The 16,367-nt window shown below is 40.7% G+C and overlaps 1 protein-coding gene across 2 annotated transcripts in view; it reads left to right on the top strand.

Annotated features, from left to right (window-relative positions):
* Positions 1 to 16,367, top strand: part of JADE3 (jade family PHD finger 3) — a 70,426-nt gene that overhangs the window by 39,089 nt on the left and 14,970 nt on the right. For both annotated transcript variants that reach the window (XM_068421191.1, XM_068421182.1), the window contains exons 4-7: positions 6,813 to 6,970; positions 8,860 to 9,050; positions 11,531 to 11,742; positions 14,363 to 14,530. In XM_068421191.1, the coding sequence (XP_068277292.1) occupies positions 6,813 to 6,970; positions 8,860 to 9,050; positions 11,531 to 11,742; positions 14,363 to 14,530 (729 nt within the window). The remainder of the gene's footprint in view (positions 1 to 6,812; positions 6,971 to 8,859; positions 9,051 to 11,530; positions 11,743 to 14,362; positions 14,531 to 16,367) is intronic.

Raw genomic sequence — 16,367 nt, 5'->3', positions numbered from 1 at the left:
TTAGAAAACTCTGAATTAACTTGGACATTTGTACAGGCTTCTCAAGGCCTCTGGTGAATGTCCCTTATCTGTTTCAATGAGCTGCTTTTTAGCCTGCTTGGGTTAGTTGATTAAAAAAAAAAATTTACAATACTTTAATGTAAGTCAGAGGTGCGTCTTCATTGGTTATTTTTATGATTTTTTTTTTCTTTGAGATACTGTCTCAAGCTATTTGAACTCTTTAGCAAGAGGTGACCCGAACATGTAAGGGCATGGAAAAGCTTGCTTATGAAAAGGCTGAGCTATTTCATCTCTGGAAGTGAAAGAGCAGACATAACAGTAAAGTATGAATGGTCTGGAAACAGCAGAGCTAGAGCTTCTGTCCTGCCTGTCCTTGTGATGGAAGAATTGGGGAGGAAAGGTGGGGGGCAGGGTGCAATGAACGAGGCCGAAAGTTAGGAAATCTGTAGCTATTAAAAGGATATCCTTTCCATGCATCATGTAATTAGACTGTGAAGCTCATCTGCTACAGGAAGTTGTTGAGACTGAGAATTAAACCAGATTAAAAAAGGAATTAGACAGATGATAATGAATACAGATTTTTTAAAATATCTGTATAAATTAATGCCATTTTAAAAATTGATTGTTAGGATTAATCCCAAAATCTGAACCTTATGTCTGATTAGCAACCAGAAGGAAACTTGACATGTTCTTGCACATTCTTCTGGCTCATGAGATGCTGTCAGAGACATGATGTTAGGTAGAGTTGATTTAGTATCTGATTTCCTGGCTTTTCCTATACATGCTTGTAAAGGAGGCTAGGAAGATTCATGACTACTTAAAAGAAAAGTGCAATACTTCATTTGCTTGAGTCCTGGATAATCCATAAAAATAGTTTTAGGGAGTAAGGGTTTGAACATTAAGATTTACTGTGATGCATGTCCAAATTGTGTGAATTTAATGCTACCCTTACTGCTTTTTGTCCCAGCTTTTTTAACATCTTAAGTTTTTCAGTCCAGTCAGCGTACATGCCTGGAACTGTAGCTTCATTTCCATTTTAAAATTAGGTTGTCTTTTACTTACTTTGCTACCCCAACCAAATAAAAAAAACCCCACCAAACAAAAAAACCCACCCTGTCTTGAGTCTTCAGACTTCTCTATAATAAGGTGCCTTAATTCAGAAACTTCGTACCCAGGTTGTAATGTATTAACGAGATAAATTCTACCTCTCCAGGATGAGCCCACCAAATTTTGTCCTTAGAGCTTCATCCTTTGTAAATGCGCAGTCTTTTGCACATACTGTGAAACATCTATACAAAGATTAAATAATCTATACTCAGATACTATGTGGCTATATTACACTTGTAATAGGTCATATTACAATTTACGTCCATTTTACATCTGGAATATCGTGTCCAGTTCTGGCCCTCTCTAGCAGTTCCCTGTCCTGTTCAAGAAGGACAGGGAACTGCTAGAGAGAGTCCAGCGCAGAGCCACGAAGATGATTAAGGGGGTGGAACATCTCCCTTATGAGGAGAGGCTGAGGGAGCTGGGTCTCTTTAGCTTGGAGAAGAGGAGACTGAGGGGTGACCTCATTCATGTTTATAAATATGTGAAGGGCAAGTGTCATGAGGATGGAGCCAGGCTCTTCTCAGTGACATCTGTTGACAGGACAAGGGGCAACGGGTGCAAGCTGGAACACAGGAGGTTCCACATAAATATGAGGAAAAACTTCTTTACGGTGAGGGTGACCGAACACTGGAACAGGCTGCCCAGAGAGGTTGTGGAGTCTCCTTCTCTGGAGACATTCAAAACCCGCCTGGACGCGTTCCTGTGTGATATGGTCTAGGTAATCCTGCTCCGGCAGGGGGATTGGACTAGATGATCTTTCGAGGTCCCTTCCAATCTCTAACATTCTGTGATTCTGTAAATGGCTTTTGTTTTATTATTTACAGGGTGATTTTAGGTGTAAACTGCTGCTTTATAAGTGTGTTTAAATTTTGCTGAGGGTGTTCTACTTGCGAGCTATAATAGCGGAGTAAGCTTTAATGCTTATGGGTGTTTATGGGAATAAAACAAGTTACTAGATCGTTTCAAAGGTTAATGAAAGAAGATGATTTGACCCCAAACGTGATGAAAAACTTGTATAATTTACTTGACACTTTACAGAAAGTGCCCACTGTAATTTGAGTGTTTGGCACCTGGAATTTCAAAGTTGGCCTTTGAGATGGGTTGTGAAGGAGATCAAAAATCCAGGAAAATACTAGCTGTTTCAGCTTTTTCTGGTTAGAGAGGATATTGGCCCTCGTTCCATGCTGTTTTCTGTAAAAGATTTCTGAGCGTATACTCTTGGAGGTGACAGGACAGGACGTAGTAGTTCCCTCCTACCTTTTAAAAATCATGGCTCTGTGTTTCTGGGGCAGCGGGTAATGCATGTTGGTCACTCACCTAGGGCTCTGCCAGGGGCAGGGGAATCCTTAGGACTGAAGCAATTAGATGCAATCCAGCAGAAATTCTGCTTTGATTGTAACAACAGGGCAGTTAACCCATAATTTTCTTAAACCTTTGAGGGATGGGTTCCCAGTCGTGGCCTAGGTGCCTGTGGCAAGCAGCTTACCCTTGCTGGGGGTTTGTAACCAGGTCATGAAAGTACCTGAAAGCTCAGAGTGTCACAAGAAGAAATAGCTGTTTTCTTTCCATTTTTAAGAGATGACATAATCCATTTGTTTTCCCTCATGCATGCATTTGGGCAAGACAAGGTAAATGAGCGATGGCATCAGGTTCAGCAGTAGCTTGCACAGAGGGGTATTGGAAAAGGTATTTCACTCCTTTTTTTGTTTTCTCTATTTTTTTTTTTTAATATGGTTGTAGGTTTGCAATGGTCATGAACAAAAGGTGCCTGACAGTCTGTGCAGATCTGATGTTTGAATTGTTCAGCGAAGACGGGGTTTGTAGAAGGCTGTTGTATTGTCAAGACCCACTCTGTCTTTGATGCTAATAATTTCCTGTAATTCTCTATAGCATTACTTGTATCCTCCCTGATATCTTTAGTGGGTAAGGGTACTTCACACAAAATAGTGTTCTTTGTTTCACAGGCTTGATTTATTCACAGAGTAAGCACAGGAGGGTCCTGTGAGGAAGATAGATATTGAATTTTCACAGAGTGCTTCCAGAAGGAGTTCGGGTTAAAGTCATAGACAGCTTTTGGTGAAACATTTATAGACGGATTCTAAGAAGTTAATTTTTCTTGGACATACTCTTCTAACATAATTTCCAAATAGGACTCAGAAGTCTGAAAAACAAATAAAACATATGAATCATATCTCTCCTTCCACGGCTCCATGATATTGTTATTGCTTGGTGCGTTAGTGCCGTGGGGGAGCAGAGAATCCTTATTTCTGGAGAATTTTTGTAGAATCTAGCTTTTAAAGGCTTTAGAGACAGCAGTACGTCTCTGCGGAGGTGACTAGGAAGTTTTCAGTGCCTCAGCAAATCCAGGCAGACTTTTACTGCAGAACAAAAAGCTAATCTTGACCAAAGAACAAGGTTTTCTCATCTAGATTTAAGCCCCAGTTCTAAAGCATGAACTAATTATTAGAGTTTCTCAACAAAATACTTAAGGTTATTGTTATCATGACATAAGCAAACACATTTTTACATTGTCGTCATTGACTCAGTGCTGCACCATTTCCAGCTGATACTAAAAATTCCTGGCAGCAAAGTGAAATGGCAAGTTCAGACCAAGCAGTCTTGCATGGTAAGCAGGTCTTAAACTCATCTCTTCTTTCATGCTTTCAATTGCTAAAAATATTTTTTAAAAAAAATCCTGCTGTCACACAGTAACTTCTGCAAATGCTTACATCGGTGGGGAGTTTCCCATTTCTGTGTGTACAGACCTAGCTCTGCTAGCTGTGGTCGGTTGTAGCTCAGCTCTGCAAGGCCCTTCTCTATCATGGTAAAGACATGCAGCACTAGCTGAGCCTACCCTTCAGGAGTGATGTGTCCAGATGGGAATGCCCTGTTAGCCTAGACCTGGCATGCTCATTTTTCACATCTTCTCAATATTTATGACAGTACAGATGATATTAAAATAAAGTTGAAGGATTGTTTTTTATGTATGGTAAGAAATAGAACTGCTTTTGGGTGACTGAAAGATGACTGCTGCACTTCATGGGCTCACTGTGGAAGCGAAGGTGGTCCTTGTCAAGAGGAGAGTATGTGCTGTGGAGTGGACTAGGTGTTGCTTTGTGGATACATTTAGTAAAGGAGCTGCATTGTTTTTCAAATAAGTGTCCAAAAAGAAACAACCACGAGGAAAAGCTGGCTGTCTCAGTCCTGAAGGCATGTGTCTGCTCTTCGTTGAGTTGGCTTAGTTCACAGCCTTGAGGCTGACTGCTGAAATAAAATATACTTGATTTGTCAGAAAACTCTGGGTCCCCGGGTGTTTTGGTTTACTTCCACAACAAAGTAAATACAGAGTGAGCGCACGTTCTCGTACGTTTTCCTCTGACAGTATTTTACTGTTGGAAGACCCTGCTTGGCCACACGTGAAGAAATGAAGAATGATGAGAGGTAAAGATTGTAATGATTCCAAGCGTCTGCAGAAAATAATCAATTGCACTGTTATCACAAGTACGAATAGGCAATTCTTACGAAGTCTTGGTCGAGTTTTGGGGTTCCTTAGGGTTTCAACAGTTATGTTTATATAGTTATATAAACATTTATATTACATATTTTAAAGTTTATTATAGTCTAGTGGAAAGGTGTCTCTGCCTGTGGCAGGGGGGTTGGAACTCGATGATCTTTAAGGTCCCTTCCAACCCAAACGATTCTATGATTCTATATTGGTTAAATCTTTCACCTTCAGTAGTACCTCTATGGTAAATTTTAGAAATCTGAAGCAGAGAACTTAACGTTGCGGCATGGTGATGGTGTGGTCAATATTGTACAACAGTCAAAAAAGCAATAAAAAAAAGTCCATGCTCCAGGGGATTTGTGCTCTAAAACCAGAGATGATACAGTTCACATACATAATGGATAATCAGAAGATGAATTTGCTGCTAAGCAATGTAGTTAGAGTACTGATGCCTTTAATAGCATTTTTCATCTAGTGTTTAAAAAATAGTGGGCTTGATATGAAGCACTCTACTTCTACATTCTGTCAGTGGCTTAAAAGGTAGTTTGTAAAGCACTTACCTCAGATAAGGTTTGAGGAATATCTTTTCTGATAATTAAAGCAGTCATTGCACTTCTCATTTATTGGATTATTTTTTCCTTCTGGAGTTCTCTGGAATTGTGCCATGTTAGTGTTTCTCATAAACCTGGTTCTGTACCTGTAACACAGAAAATGAAAATGCCTTTTAAGTGGCATTAATCATTTTAGGTTTTATTTTTGGTGTGTATACATACTGCTTGGAAAAAATGGATGCTTGCAGTCTAAACGCTTTCACTCGTGTCATTCAGATTTTAATGCAGGCCTCTTAGGTACTTGTGGAGTTTTACACAGAAAACAACAGAGAACAGTCTGGTCTGAACCAAAGCAGATAACACATCAGTAGCAAATAAGACAGCCTTGAGTCTGTGGTTTTGAGTTCCCTTGGTCAGCTTGCTCTCCTGGCAGCCCACGTTGTGGCTGTAGGACATAATGAAGTAACACTGATGTTCCAGGTCACCGGCAGCCTGTTTCAATACCTGTTTTTAGCATAGAGCCTTTTTTTGATAATGTTTACTTGATGATTTCCAAGAACAGCTGAGAATTTTTGCAGTAGGCATAACTGGTCTGGTGCTGTCAAATTGAAAAGGGTACACAAAGGTATTTGGCTGTGAGATATTTTATTACTCTTCTGGCTATAAAACTGAATTAGTAAGAAGAGAGTTCAACCTGCCACAGTTTATTGCAAGGATATTTTCTGTTTCATTTTATTGCCCTTTGAGGATTTGATTTCTCGTTATGATAATACAGTTAATTAGTTGTGATGTCTCCCTAACACCAAGCCACAGTCACTATTTTGCTTTTATGAATGTTAAACTGGTACAATATAACAGTGGAGAAAAAAAACACGAAGGATGCATATGGCCTTTATTTAAATTGTATGCACCTGTATTTGTCAGACATTGACATTAAATAAGCTTTGAGATGACTGATAATCATGGTTGTATGCTCATAAAAACTTAATCCTCTTGAGCCAAGAGTTGAATGTTATGGCTGGAGGTTTGTCACTGATGGAGTTGCATTGTTTCACGATGGCACATTTCATCCTATAGCTTCGCTAAAGGATGCTGAGGCTGGATCACGTCACTGTGCCTGCATTGCTGGGGTTCAGGCACAGAGCAACACAGATCTCATGTTTCAGTGAAGGCAGCTGTTCTTTGATCCCAGAGATCCTGACCAGTAAAAAAAACTTCAAGTGATTTTAATAAATGATCATGTGCCTATGCATCAATTTTGCCATGGCAACTGTTCGTAGCCCATGATGAACGTGACAGTTTAAAGTAGCTAAACTGAGTGAAAGGATATACTACCTTGTATCTAAGTTTGGGTAAAGCCTGCAGATGGGCAAGTAAAATGAGCTGTTTGAAAGTGATATGGTGCAGAATCTTAAATCAGGTGCAGGCCTTCTGTTTTGAGTTAGTGTAAACTTCTTGTCATACTGCACCTGATATACTGAGAGTTAATAATCTAGGTAGTTTCAAATTGACTTGTGTGTCTGTCCTCTTTAAAAAAATTATCAATGTATATGCATTGTTTCAGTGTAGATTAAGAAAAATACCTACTGCTTACTTTAGTGCAGCATTCTTTCTCAAGCCACTCTTTTCCCTTGTATTTCTTGTAGGTGTTCCGCAAGGATCTCATTAGTGCTATGAAACTACCAGATTCTCACCACGTCAACCCTGAAGAATATTATATCTTTGCGGACACGTGGAAACAAGAATGGGAGAAAGGGGTTCAAGTTCCAGCCAGCCCAGAAACTATTCCACAGCCTTCTCTCAGGTAATGGCAATCAGTTGCAGATCACGTGCATAAAACGTCAACTCAGGTTGATGGTCTCTCAAAAATAGGTTGTCTAAATGCAGTCAGCTTTTCTGTGTTGTTATATTTAAATCTCCAGTGCAGCAGCTTTCAGGCATGTTCTTAAACCAAACAAGTACCAATTTGGAAAACATCTGCGTGGCACTTCAGTCCAGACCTGGTTCTGTCTGCACACTGTTACAGTATCTACATTGTGAGTTTAAAAAGGGGATCTTTCTTCCCGAGTCACACGGTGCTATGAGTTAAAAACTGTTTTCTCATTTGAGTATGGTGAGTTTAATAAATAGAAAATAAACCCAAACTTATACGTGTTACTTGAAAGGCTTCCCTATAAAACACGATGATATAGAGCACTAGGCAGGCAGTAGTTACTGATACCTGATAAAGTTACTCACTTGTTCATATAATTTTAATTTTGGTTATTATTGCCAGAGCTTTAACCCTTTCTGCCTTCTCCTGCCACAAATAGCTGCTTAACATTATCGAAGTTATTATCGAAGTTCAGTGATCTCAGTTTCAGGAAATAGATAAATAACCTTTTGTTCTCTCACACTGTGCTTAGACTAGGAAAACACAACAGTGTAGTCCTGCAACCCTTCCTGGTGGAAACAGAGTGTGTTTCAACACAGAAGTGTTAGTGCCAGTGTGGTCTTCGAGACGAAGATAAATGAATTGTCCAGTGAAAGCGCTGATGCCAGCATAATTTAATTTTCACTGGGGCTATTGTCAGTACCAAGTTATTAAAAATAAATATATTGCATCTCATACCAGCAGTATTACATTAGAGGAAAAAATTGCTATAGATTTGGCTGGACCAGAGAAAAGAAAAGCTCACAAGGGAACAAGAGGCAAAAATGAGCAAGGTGAAGGGGGGAGGAAGAATGGCAGAAGAACATTGTTTGTGCTGACATTGACAACCCACGTTCTCCAGTAGGAATTATGTGGGATACTGCTTGACTGCTGCCTGCTCCTTCTTTACTCCTCTTGCCTTATTTCCCACAGCTTTTCTTTTCTGCTTGTCCTGTGGAGGGTTAGCTCCAGAAAGCATGCAGAGCTGCTCACGCATGGCACTGTTCCATTCAGTATCTCCCTGGCTTCCTTTCACATGTGGGGCCTCTTGGATTGAATTCAGAGAAAGATTGACTTTATCTCACTAAGGTCGGTCTTTCCATTCCTGTAGGCTAGTTTACTAGTCAAATGCTGAGTTTTATCTCTTAAAATAATTGAAAGATTGAAAACACCAATATTTTTCTCCCTTGCTTCCTGGATGATTTTTAGCTTTTTTTTCTCCATTAGCATCAGAATGGTTCTTATATAACAGAAATAATACATTTGTAATGTGGATAAAGTATAATTTACAAAATAAGGGTAGACTGTTTATCCCAAATGAAGAGCAAGTATTTCTCCCTCCCCACACACACGCACTGCAGTAGAATAAATTAAGCTTTCCTGAAAAAGCTGGTATTTTCAAGAAATCAGTTGGCAAGATTTCCTTCTATCATTTAAGAAGAATATAGAACAAAGACTGTAGGGGGTTTTGTGCATAGTACTTTCTGCGGGTTTCAAAAACACTTGCATCATTGCACTAGTAGCATTTGTTAAATTGAAAATCATATGCACAGGCTTACACTTTAAAAAGGATTCTGTATACGTAGCAAACCTTAGCACATTTTGTGTGAAGAAATGACATTTACAGAATCCCATCTCCCCAGCCTGGCTACGCTTACTGGCTAGTTTAAAATCTGTGAAACACTACACTTCTTCGCACTTACAGCAAATATTTCATGTCTTTCAAGGATGGGTCTTAAAAAGCTGTAACTCTCTATTTCTTTTTTTTACTTTCACTCTAGGGTTGTAGCAGAAAAGGCGAAAGAAGTACTGTATACACGACCCAGGAAATACATCCACTGTTCCAGCCAAGAGCCCACAGAACCAGGCTACATCAACATTTTGGAACTGGCAGAATCTGTGTGTCGCTATGACTTGGATGACATGGACATCTTTTGGCTTCAGGAGCTAAATGAAGAGCTTACAGAAATGGGTAATTTCACAACATGTTCCAATTTTAAAAGCAGCAGTTAATTTCTGCTGTTTCAGTTGTAGTCTGCTGAATGAGATCTCTTAAAGATCGCTGAATGAAAATTGAATGGAAATGCTAAGAAAAACAGGAGGTAGAAATGCTTAAAATAATGACTTGCTCGATCTACTAGTGTTTTGTGTTTTACCTGTGGTGCCTAGAAACTTCTTCACATCCAAAATCATGTGCTACTTCTGTAGACTGAGGCAGGAGAGAAAAAGCCCACAGCAGGTGGAATTAATTTTAGGACTTCAAAAGTTAAAAAATTTGTGTAGGAAAAGCAGATGTTTCCATTTCTTAAACTTGAACATATTGCTACAAATTCAGAGTTCTGAGGAGCTTGCACGCTGGGTTCTTAACAGAGTAATTAAGATTCACACATGTTAGCCCATTTAAAATCAGCTAAGTAAACTTTATTTTTTCCATGCAAGTTGTGGGTGTAGAGGGCTGTGAGGGGGAGTGAGCTATGGAAAATAGTCTTGGAATTATCACTGGAATAACTGAGTTGTGGTAGAATAGCCTGTGCGGCTGGTGTTCTTCCATGGATGATTGCAGATCCTTTAGGAAGGACAAGTGGGCAAAAGAGGGAGGTATTTGGCATTTCCTGGATTTGCTGTTCACAAACAAGGAAGAACCTGTAGGGATGTGATAATCGATGGCGGCATTGGCTGTAGTAGCTATGAAATAGTGGTGATAGATCCTGAAGGGAGTAAGGAAAGGAGGTAGCCTTCTGGTCCTGTACTTCAGGGGAGCAGGCTTCTATGTATCCAGGTAACTGGTAGGTGGGATCTGGGAGGCAGCTGTGAAGAGTGGAACTGCTGAAGAGAGCTAGCAGGACTTCAGGTAGACAGTCTCCTCCAGGCACAAGAAAGATCCATCCAGATACTCAGGAGAACAAGTAGATGTGTCAGGAGACTGACTTGGTGAAGGAGGGAACTCATGACTGAGCTCCAGTGCCAAAGGATGTATGTTGGAGGTAGAAGCAAGGACAAGCTTCTCGGGCATACAGGGATGCTGTTAGCAAAACCAAAGCTGTTCTCAGGGGGAGAGCTCCATCCGTGGTCATTTTCAAGATCTGACTAGACATACCTCTTGAGCAACAACCTTGTCTGGATTCACTGTTGACTCTGCTTGGAGCTGGGGATTAAAGCTGGAGCCCTCTGAAGGTCCCTTCCCACCTGAATGATTCTGTAACTCTTCTAATTCAGGGAGTAAGAAAATATCCAGGGATTGGAGAGAACAGTTTAATAGCGGAAGGCACTTTGTATCATCAGTCATTTATCTTTTCCATCTCCCGTTTATCAGTTGCAACAAGGAATCAAAATTAGTAGCCATATTCTTGTGCGTAGTCCAGCAGTTAAAATGTTAGCCTTTGATATTAATGTTACATTAATATCACAGAATCACAGAACAGTTATGGTTGGAAGGGACCTCTGGAGATCAGCTAGTCCAACCCCCTGCCAAAGCAGGTTCCCCTAGAGCATGTTGCACAGGATCATGTCCAGGTGGGTTTTGAATATCTCCAGAGAAGGAGACTCCACAAACTCCCTGGGCAGCCTGTTCCAGTGCTCTGTCACCCTCAAAGGTGATATCCCAACCTTTGAAGGTCTGAGTAAATAGTGAACTATGGGCAGCAGCATCACTTTTGACTGAGGATTTTGAGAGGATGCAGTTTGGAGATTTCTTGTAGCTGTGAACATCGTAGGGTTTCTTACGCAGTGTATGTCCTGAAGCTGCAAGCTGAGGACCAGTCTCATAGCAAATCCTTTTTAAATGGTTCTGTTTACATTAAGTTTGATTAGTGGTAAGTGTATATAGCATGTGTGGTGTTCAAGTGAACAGATAATATGGATTGACAACAGTATATTTATCTATTTTATTTAAAAAAACCCCAACAAAACAGTAAAAGCACTTTTCATATCCATTGTGCTGATCACTCAAGTACTGGGTGGTGGCAACTTCTGTATCTTTGTAAGATCTAAAGTGTTCTTGATAAGTTTTATTTCTTAAGGGAGTTAGTCTTCAAAAGAACATTGTGTGTAATTTTGGCAGAACATTGTGCGTGATTTTGGATGTCGTTAGTGTTTCTGAAAGTAATGGAGGTGGAGGGAGGGTTGTATGGGAGCAGCTAGCAGTTACGGAAACTGCTGTCTGTCTTTTATGCTGTAGAGTTTTCTTCAAGATGCAGTCTTGTGTTTTAGGTGCAACTTAAACTTTTACTCCAGTAGCAGTTCTACTGGTATTTATGTGATAATGCTACAGTTAGCCAGTGAATGAAAAAGGTTTTCTGTTTTATTTTTTATTTTTAATATGCCTGATGGGAGAGAAGACGCTGTGTCTACCTGTTTAGTTGCTAGAAGTTGTCCTTCTCTCTTCCTGCATCTCTGACTCGGACAGAGGCACCTGACTGTCCTCTAATTCCCCTTCCATATTCTTTGTTGCAGGATGCGGGCCCCTGGATGAAAACACAATGGAGAAGACAATTGAAGTGCTGGAACGTCACTGTCATGAGAACATGAATCACGCTATTGAGACTGAAGAAGGACTGGGTATTGAATATGATGAAGACGTCATCTGTGATGTGTGCCGGTCCCCTGACAGTGAAGATGGGAATGACATGGTGTTTTGTGACAAGTGTAATATCTGTGTCCATCAGGTTAGTGCCTGCGGAAATGTTGACACTGTCCTGTCGTCTTAGTTTACCTTGGCAAGTATGGAATTTGAACTGGTATTAAGTGTTAATTGGAGGGCTTTGTGATTTTCTAGGTATGAAGGGTGGTGCAATACTAAGTTGAATTTTTATATGCTGACAGTTACAGTAGAGTAAGTGGCCTAGCATGGTATGGACATCTGCTGTCTAATAGGAACACGAAGTGTGTTCTTGGGACTTGCAAGTACTTCCTCTGTGACCATAACCAAATTTTCCCCTATTATTAAACCTGCTTTTGAAGTTAGACAGGACAGGAAATGCTGGCTTACCTATACGTGAAGAATCTAAAGATCATTTGTTTCAGAGCTGGGGTTTTTCCTCCTTGACTGACTAGTTAATTGACCAGACAGGGGCTGTCCAAATTTAACCATCTGAAGCCACATGTAGGCACTTTAACAGACTGATCTTTTTTAGACGGCTTACGCAGCTGCAATAACTCTGCTCTCAGTCTCAACATTGCTCACGTTTATAGCGTTTCAGATACAGCCAAGACTTTATACTGACTGAGCTCAGTGTAGTCGGGCAGAGAGGTATCCTTATAATCAAAAAAGGGATATGAATCCTGTGGCTTCTGTGCGTCCTGTTCTGGAAGGGGTTTTTGCTATAAATTGAAAAGAGACTAAGAAGGTCTTTTTAAAAATGTATTTTTTTACCGACTGCAAGTAATACTTGGAAAACGTATCTGGCTGAAAAAGGACCTGTCATCTCCGTGCTCGCAGTGGGCTGGCTTCCAGCCTGGCCGCTTTCCTGATCTGATGCACTGCATGAAGCAGCCACGTGAGCCTCAGTGCCAGTAATGCGGCCGGTGACAGGAATACGGCCGGCAGCTGTGCCTCCTGCTTCAGCCCTTGCTTGTGCCTGTTCAATAGTAATGATGAATTTGCAGTCAGAGGCTCGTGGTTGCCCGCTGACAGCTGAGCTTGAGCTGATGGCCTGCTGCCTCCTTGCTCCTGACCCTTCTCCACACGAGATCTGCCCAAAACAAACTGGGGAGTGTGTCTGGGCTAGAGCTAATCCTAGCAACAACCAAAAATTGATTTTTTTTTTTTTAATCTGGATTGGCCCTGGTTCACCAAGTAGCCTCAGGCCTGTTTGTCATCACACAGTTTTGGAGGTGGGGGAGAGGAGTGCGAGAGGTTTCCTCCTTCACTGTGCCCTCTTGTGCTGGCTCAAACACACTGTGAAATTACTGATTTAGTAGTCTAGACTTCCTCCACTCATTAGTTGGATTAAATTAGAAAATAGTTTCAGTCCATTTCCAACCCCTTAAATGGGATCTTAGGTGTAATGCCACTTCTGCTTTGGTAATATAGAGAGTGCTGCTGGGAATGTGCCACATAAGAGAAAAAAAATCCCTTGTAAAATTTAGATTACAGCTCCCCCTGTTGGGTTTTTACAACCGTCGTCACATCAAAACAGCATTTAGGTTAGTCAGTCTTGGCGTTTCCATAATGCAGGATTTGATTCAGGAAAGTCCCCACTCTCTACAAGCGTGACATAAATGTGCAATATTTTATGATACTGCTTCATATTAAATACTGAGATCTTATAATCAAAAGGCTGGGAAGGCAAGTGTGGGTGTTTTATACTAGATTTGAATCTGAAAGACTGGTTACAGCTAATGGTCTTGTTCAGTTGAAGCTTTCAATGATACTGTTCCCAGAGATGGTGTTAGGAAAGGTGGGATTTCCTCTGAAAGCTGCCCTTTTGATTCAGCTTTTATTTGGAGCAGTTGAGTGGAATTAGACCTTGGTGGCAGCCAGTGGTTTTGGATACACTCAGCTTAATATGCGTGTATGTATGTACAGCAGGATATATCTAGATACACGTGTAGTTAGCTGTTAAGAACTGCCAGGAATTTGAATCTGAAAGCAGATGTGATTTTTTTTCTTTTATTATTCCTTTTTAGTTCTCCAACCTAGCAAAACTTGAGGAATTTCTCGTTTTCCAAGGGGTTAAGTGCAATACTTGGGAAATAGGCATAAAACCCAGCACCTCATAATTTCAGTATATACGGTAATTTTTGTTGCAATATTATATAAACATTTAAAGTAACAAACAATTCACAGAACTGCAACCACAAAGCTAATTTAATGTTGCAGGAAATGGTCTTCGGTCAAACAGCTCATATCCCTTCACATGTAAATAGAATTATGTTAGAGTGTAAAGTTATTAGTGGTAGGAAATTGTGATTTTAAAAAGTATTAGATGCAGAAGCTAATTTAAAGAAATGTCTACATTTTTTGCTTCAGAAATTTAAAAGTCCCTAAAAGCAAATACCAAGGTTCTTAACACCAGTGGTGTTGGGCAGTCACAATGGGTATGTTTTAAACTATAAACAATACCAGCACACATTTTAAAAAGAAACCGGCATAAAAATACTTTGCTTTAGAGGCTGTTTATCTCTTTGATCACGTGACTTGTTTTAAGGTAAAGAAATTAGAGAAGGATTAACTGAAGGCCAAACCGTGCCTTTACTGTTTGAAAGCTTTGCTCCATATGAATAGTAATGCTTCTGTGTGAAATCATATCGGCGCAATGATCTCAATACCTGTTTTCCTCCAAGGCATGCTATGGAATCTTAAAAGTACCCGAAGGGAGCTGGCTGTGTCGCACCTGCGTTCTGGGAATACATCCTCAGTGCCTCCTGTGTCCCAAAAGAGGAGGTGCCATGAAAGCTACCAGGACAGGGACCAAGTGGGCACATGTGAGCTGTGCTCTCTGGATTCCAGAGGTAAAACCTATTTTCTGCCTCTTTCTTTTGTATTGTAGACTCCTCTCTGTCCTCTGCCTTCTCATTCCCTCCTGCCTTTTTATGTTCTCATGATTTAAGGTATCTGTCTGGCTTAATACTGGGCTTTATTCTGATGAGTCTGCACAGTCTGTGAGGACCGGGAGAGAGTCCAGCTTATGTTCCATTAATTAATCACTTTGTTCCCTCCATTTACTCAGCAGTCACTTCTTGGCTTCATTATGGTATCTGAGTGACCTGCTAGAAAGGGTTACTGATGTAAGCCAGTGTACAACTGCAGCTTCATTGTCTCTCTTAATTTCTGGTGTATTTGTGTGCTCAGTTAGGTGTATAATTTGCATGAATACATCCACTCTTTTTTTTTTTTTTTTTTTTAAAAAAAAAAAAAAATACCTCCACCATTGCATTATTTGTATAGGATGGATTCTAAGATTTGTAGTTAAGGTTTTTCTGAGTGGTGGGGAGATTATGCTTTTTATCTTCTGTGTTATATTTTATAAGTAAAGGCTTTTTTGATCTATCTGTATGTACATATATGGAGAGTTTCATAACGAAGCTTTACACTTCTTTCTCCGTTTTGAATCAAGTTTAGCATCACAGTATAATTCTGTAAATCGGAATGTTCACTTGTGTATAGATGGGGTTTGTGTTTTGCACTTGGAATATTTCTGTTTCCTTTCCGGTAAGATACACAGACCCATTACGGTGGGTGGTTTAATGCGAGGCGGTAGCCAGATCTGTCAGCACCATGACATCGGGGGATGGATGCCTTATTTTCTGAACCCTTCTGCTCCCAAGCGCAGCCAGGCCTCAAGTTTGCAAAACTTTGAGGAAGATGTTAAGATTCTGGGTATGTTGTTTAACATAGCAACCAGATGCAATGTGTAATTCCTAGCTCTATCTCAGGCATATATTTGCTTTTCAAGGAGGTTGTCTTTGCAGTTGCACTTTCCTTTCAGGCCTGCTTGTAGTTCCTAGCATCTCTTTCACCTTTAAGGAGAGAGGAGTTGAGAAAAAGCAAAATATTTATTTTAAAATTTAAAAAAAAAAAAATTACTTTTCCTCCTGTACTTATGAAGTGCTGTGGCTGGAAACTCTCCTGGCTCTGAGCAGACTGGTTTTCCTAAGAGATCCTTTCTGCATGTGGTTGCCTTGATGCTCTTGCCAGCAGAAGGGGAACCAGAAGATTTGGGAAGCAGGAGATGGCAGGGTGTGGAGCACATGCTGCCTTCCCACCTGCTCACCTCCCTCCAGCTGAAGAAGAGAAGCTGCCAGGGGAGCATCCAGCGGAGAGAGCTTGAATCCGGCCGCTCCGACAGCCTAGTCCCTGACTCCAGGCCTCTCCTCCTCACCTCCACACCAGTATCAAGTGTGTCAGCCATAGCGAGGAGGTAACACCTGCCAGTAGGGGTGTGAAATGCCTCTTGGATCCATTCTCTCTCTTGGTCTCCTGTGTTGTCACTTATAAAACAATTCAGTCACCAGAGAAGCCAGGGAAACCTTTGAGAATATCTGCTAAAATGGGGGTCAGTTCCTGTCTGGAGTGTCACCATGGCCTTACATGCTGCAGGGCACAAGAAGGGCCCGGAGTTTAAAGACCTGGGAATGGATATGGGAGAACGTGTGTTCTCATATACTTATTTTTCTTCTACCCAAGATAGTAGCACACTGGAACTCCCCAAAAAGAAACAGATGAATAATAAAGTCAGTGCCGTTTTCTCTTGTGGCCCTAACAAAATGGAGCAAGGCAGAACGTAGAGAGCAATGGGCCATAAACATGTCTGTACCTTATGGTAAAAGGTTCAAAGAGGGACTTCTT

The sequence above is a fragment of the Nyctibius grandis genome, chromosome 2 (genome assembly GCF_013368605.1).
Source record: "Nyctibius grandis isolate bNycGra1 chromosome 2, bNycGra1.pri, whole genome shotgun sequence".
In the NCBI taxonomy this organism is placed as follows: Eukaryota; Metazoa; Chordata; class Aves; order Nyctibiiformes; family Nyctibiidae; genus Nyctibius; species Nyctibius grandis.
Note: the sequence above shows the minus strand (reverse complement) of the source record. Positions and strands in the feature narration are given on the sequence as shown.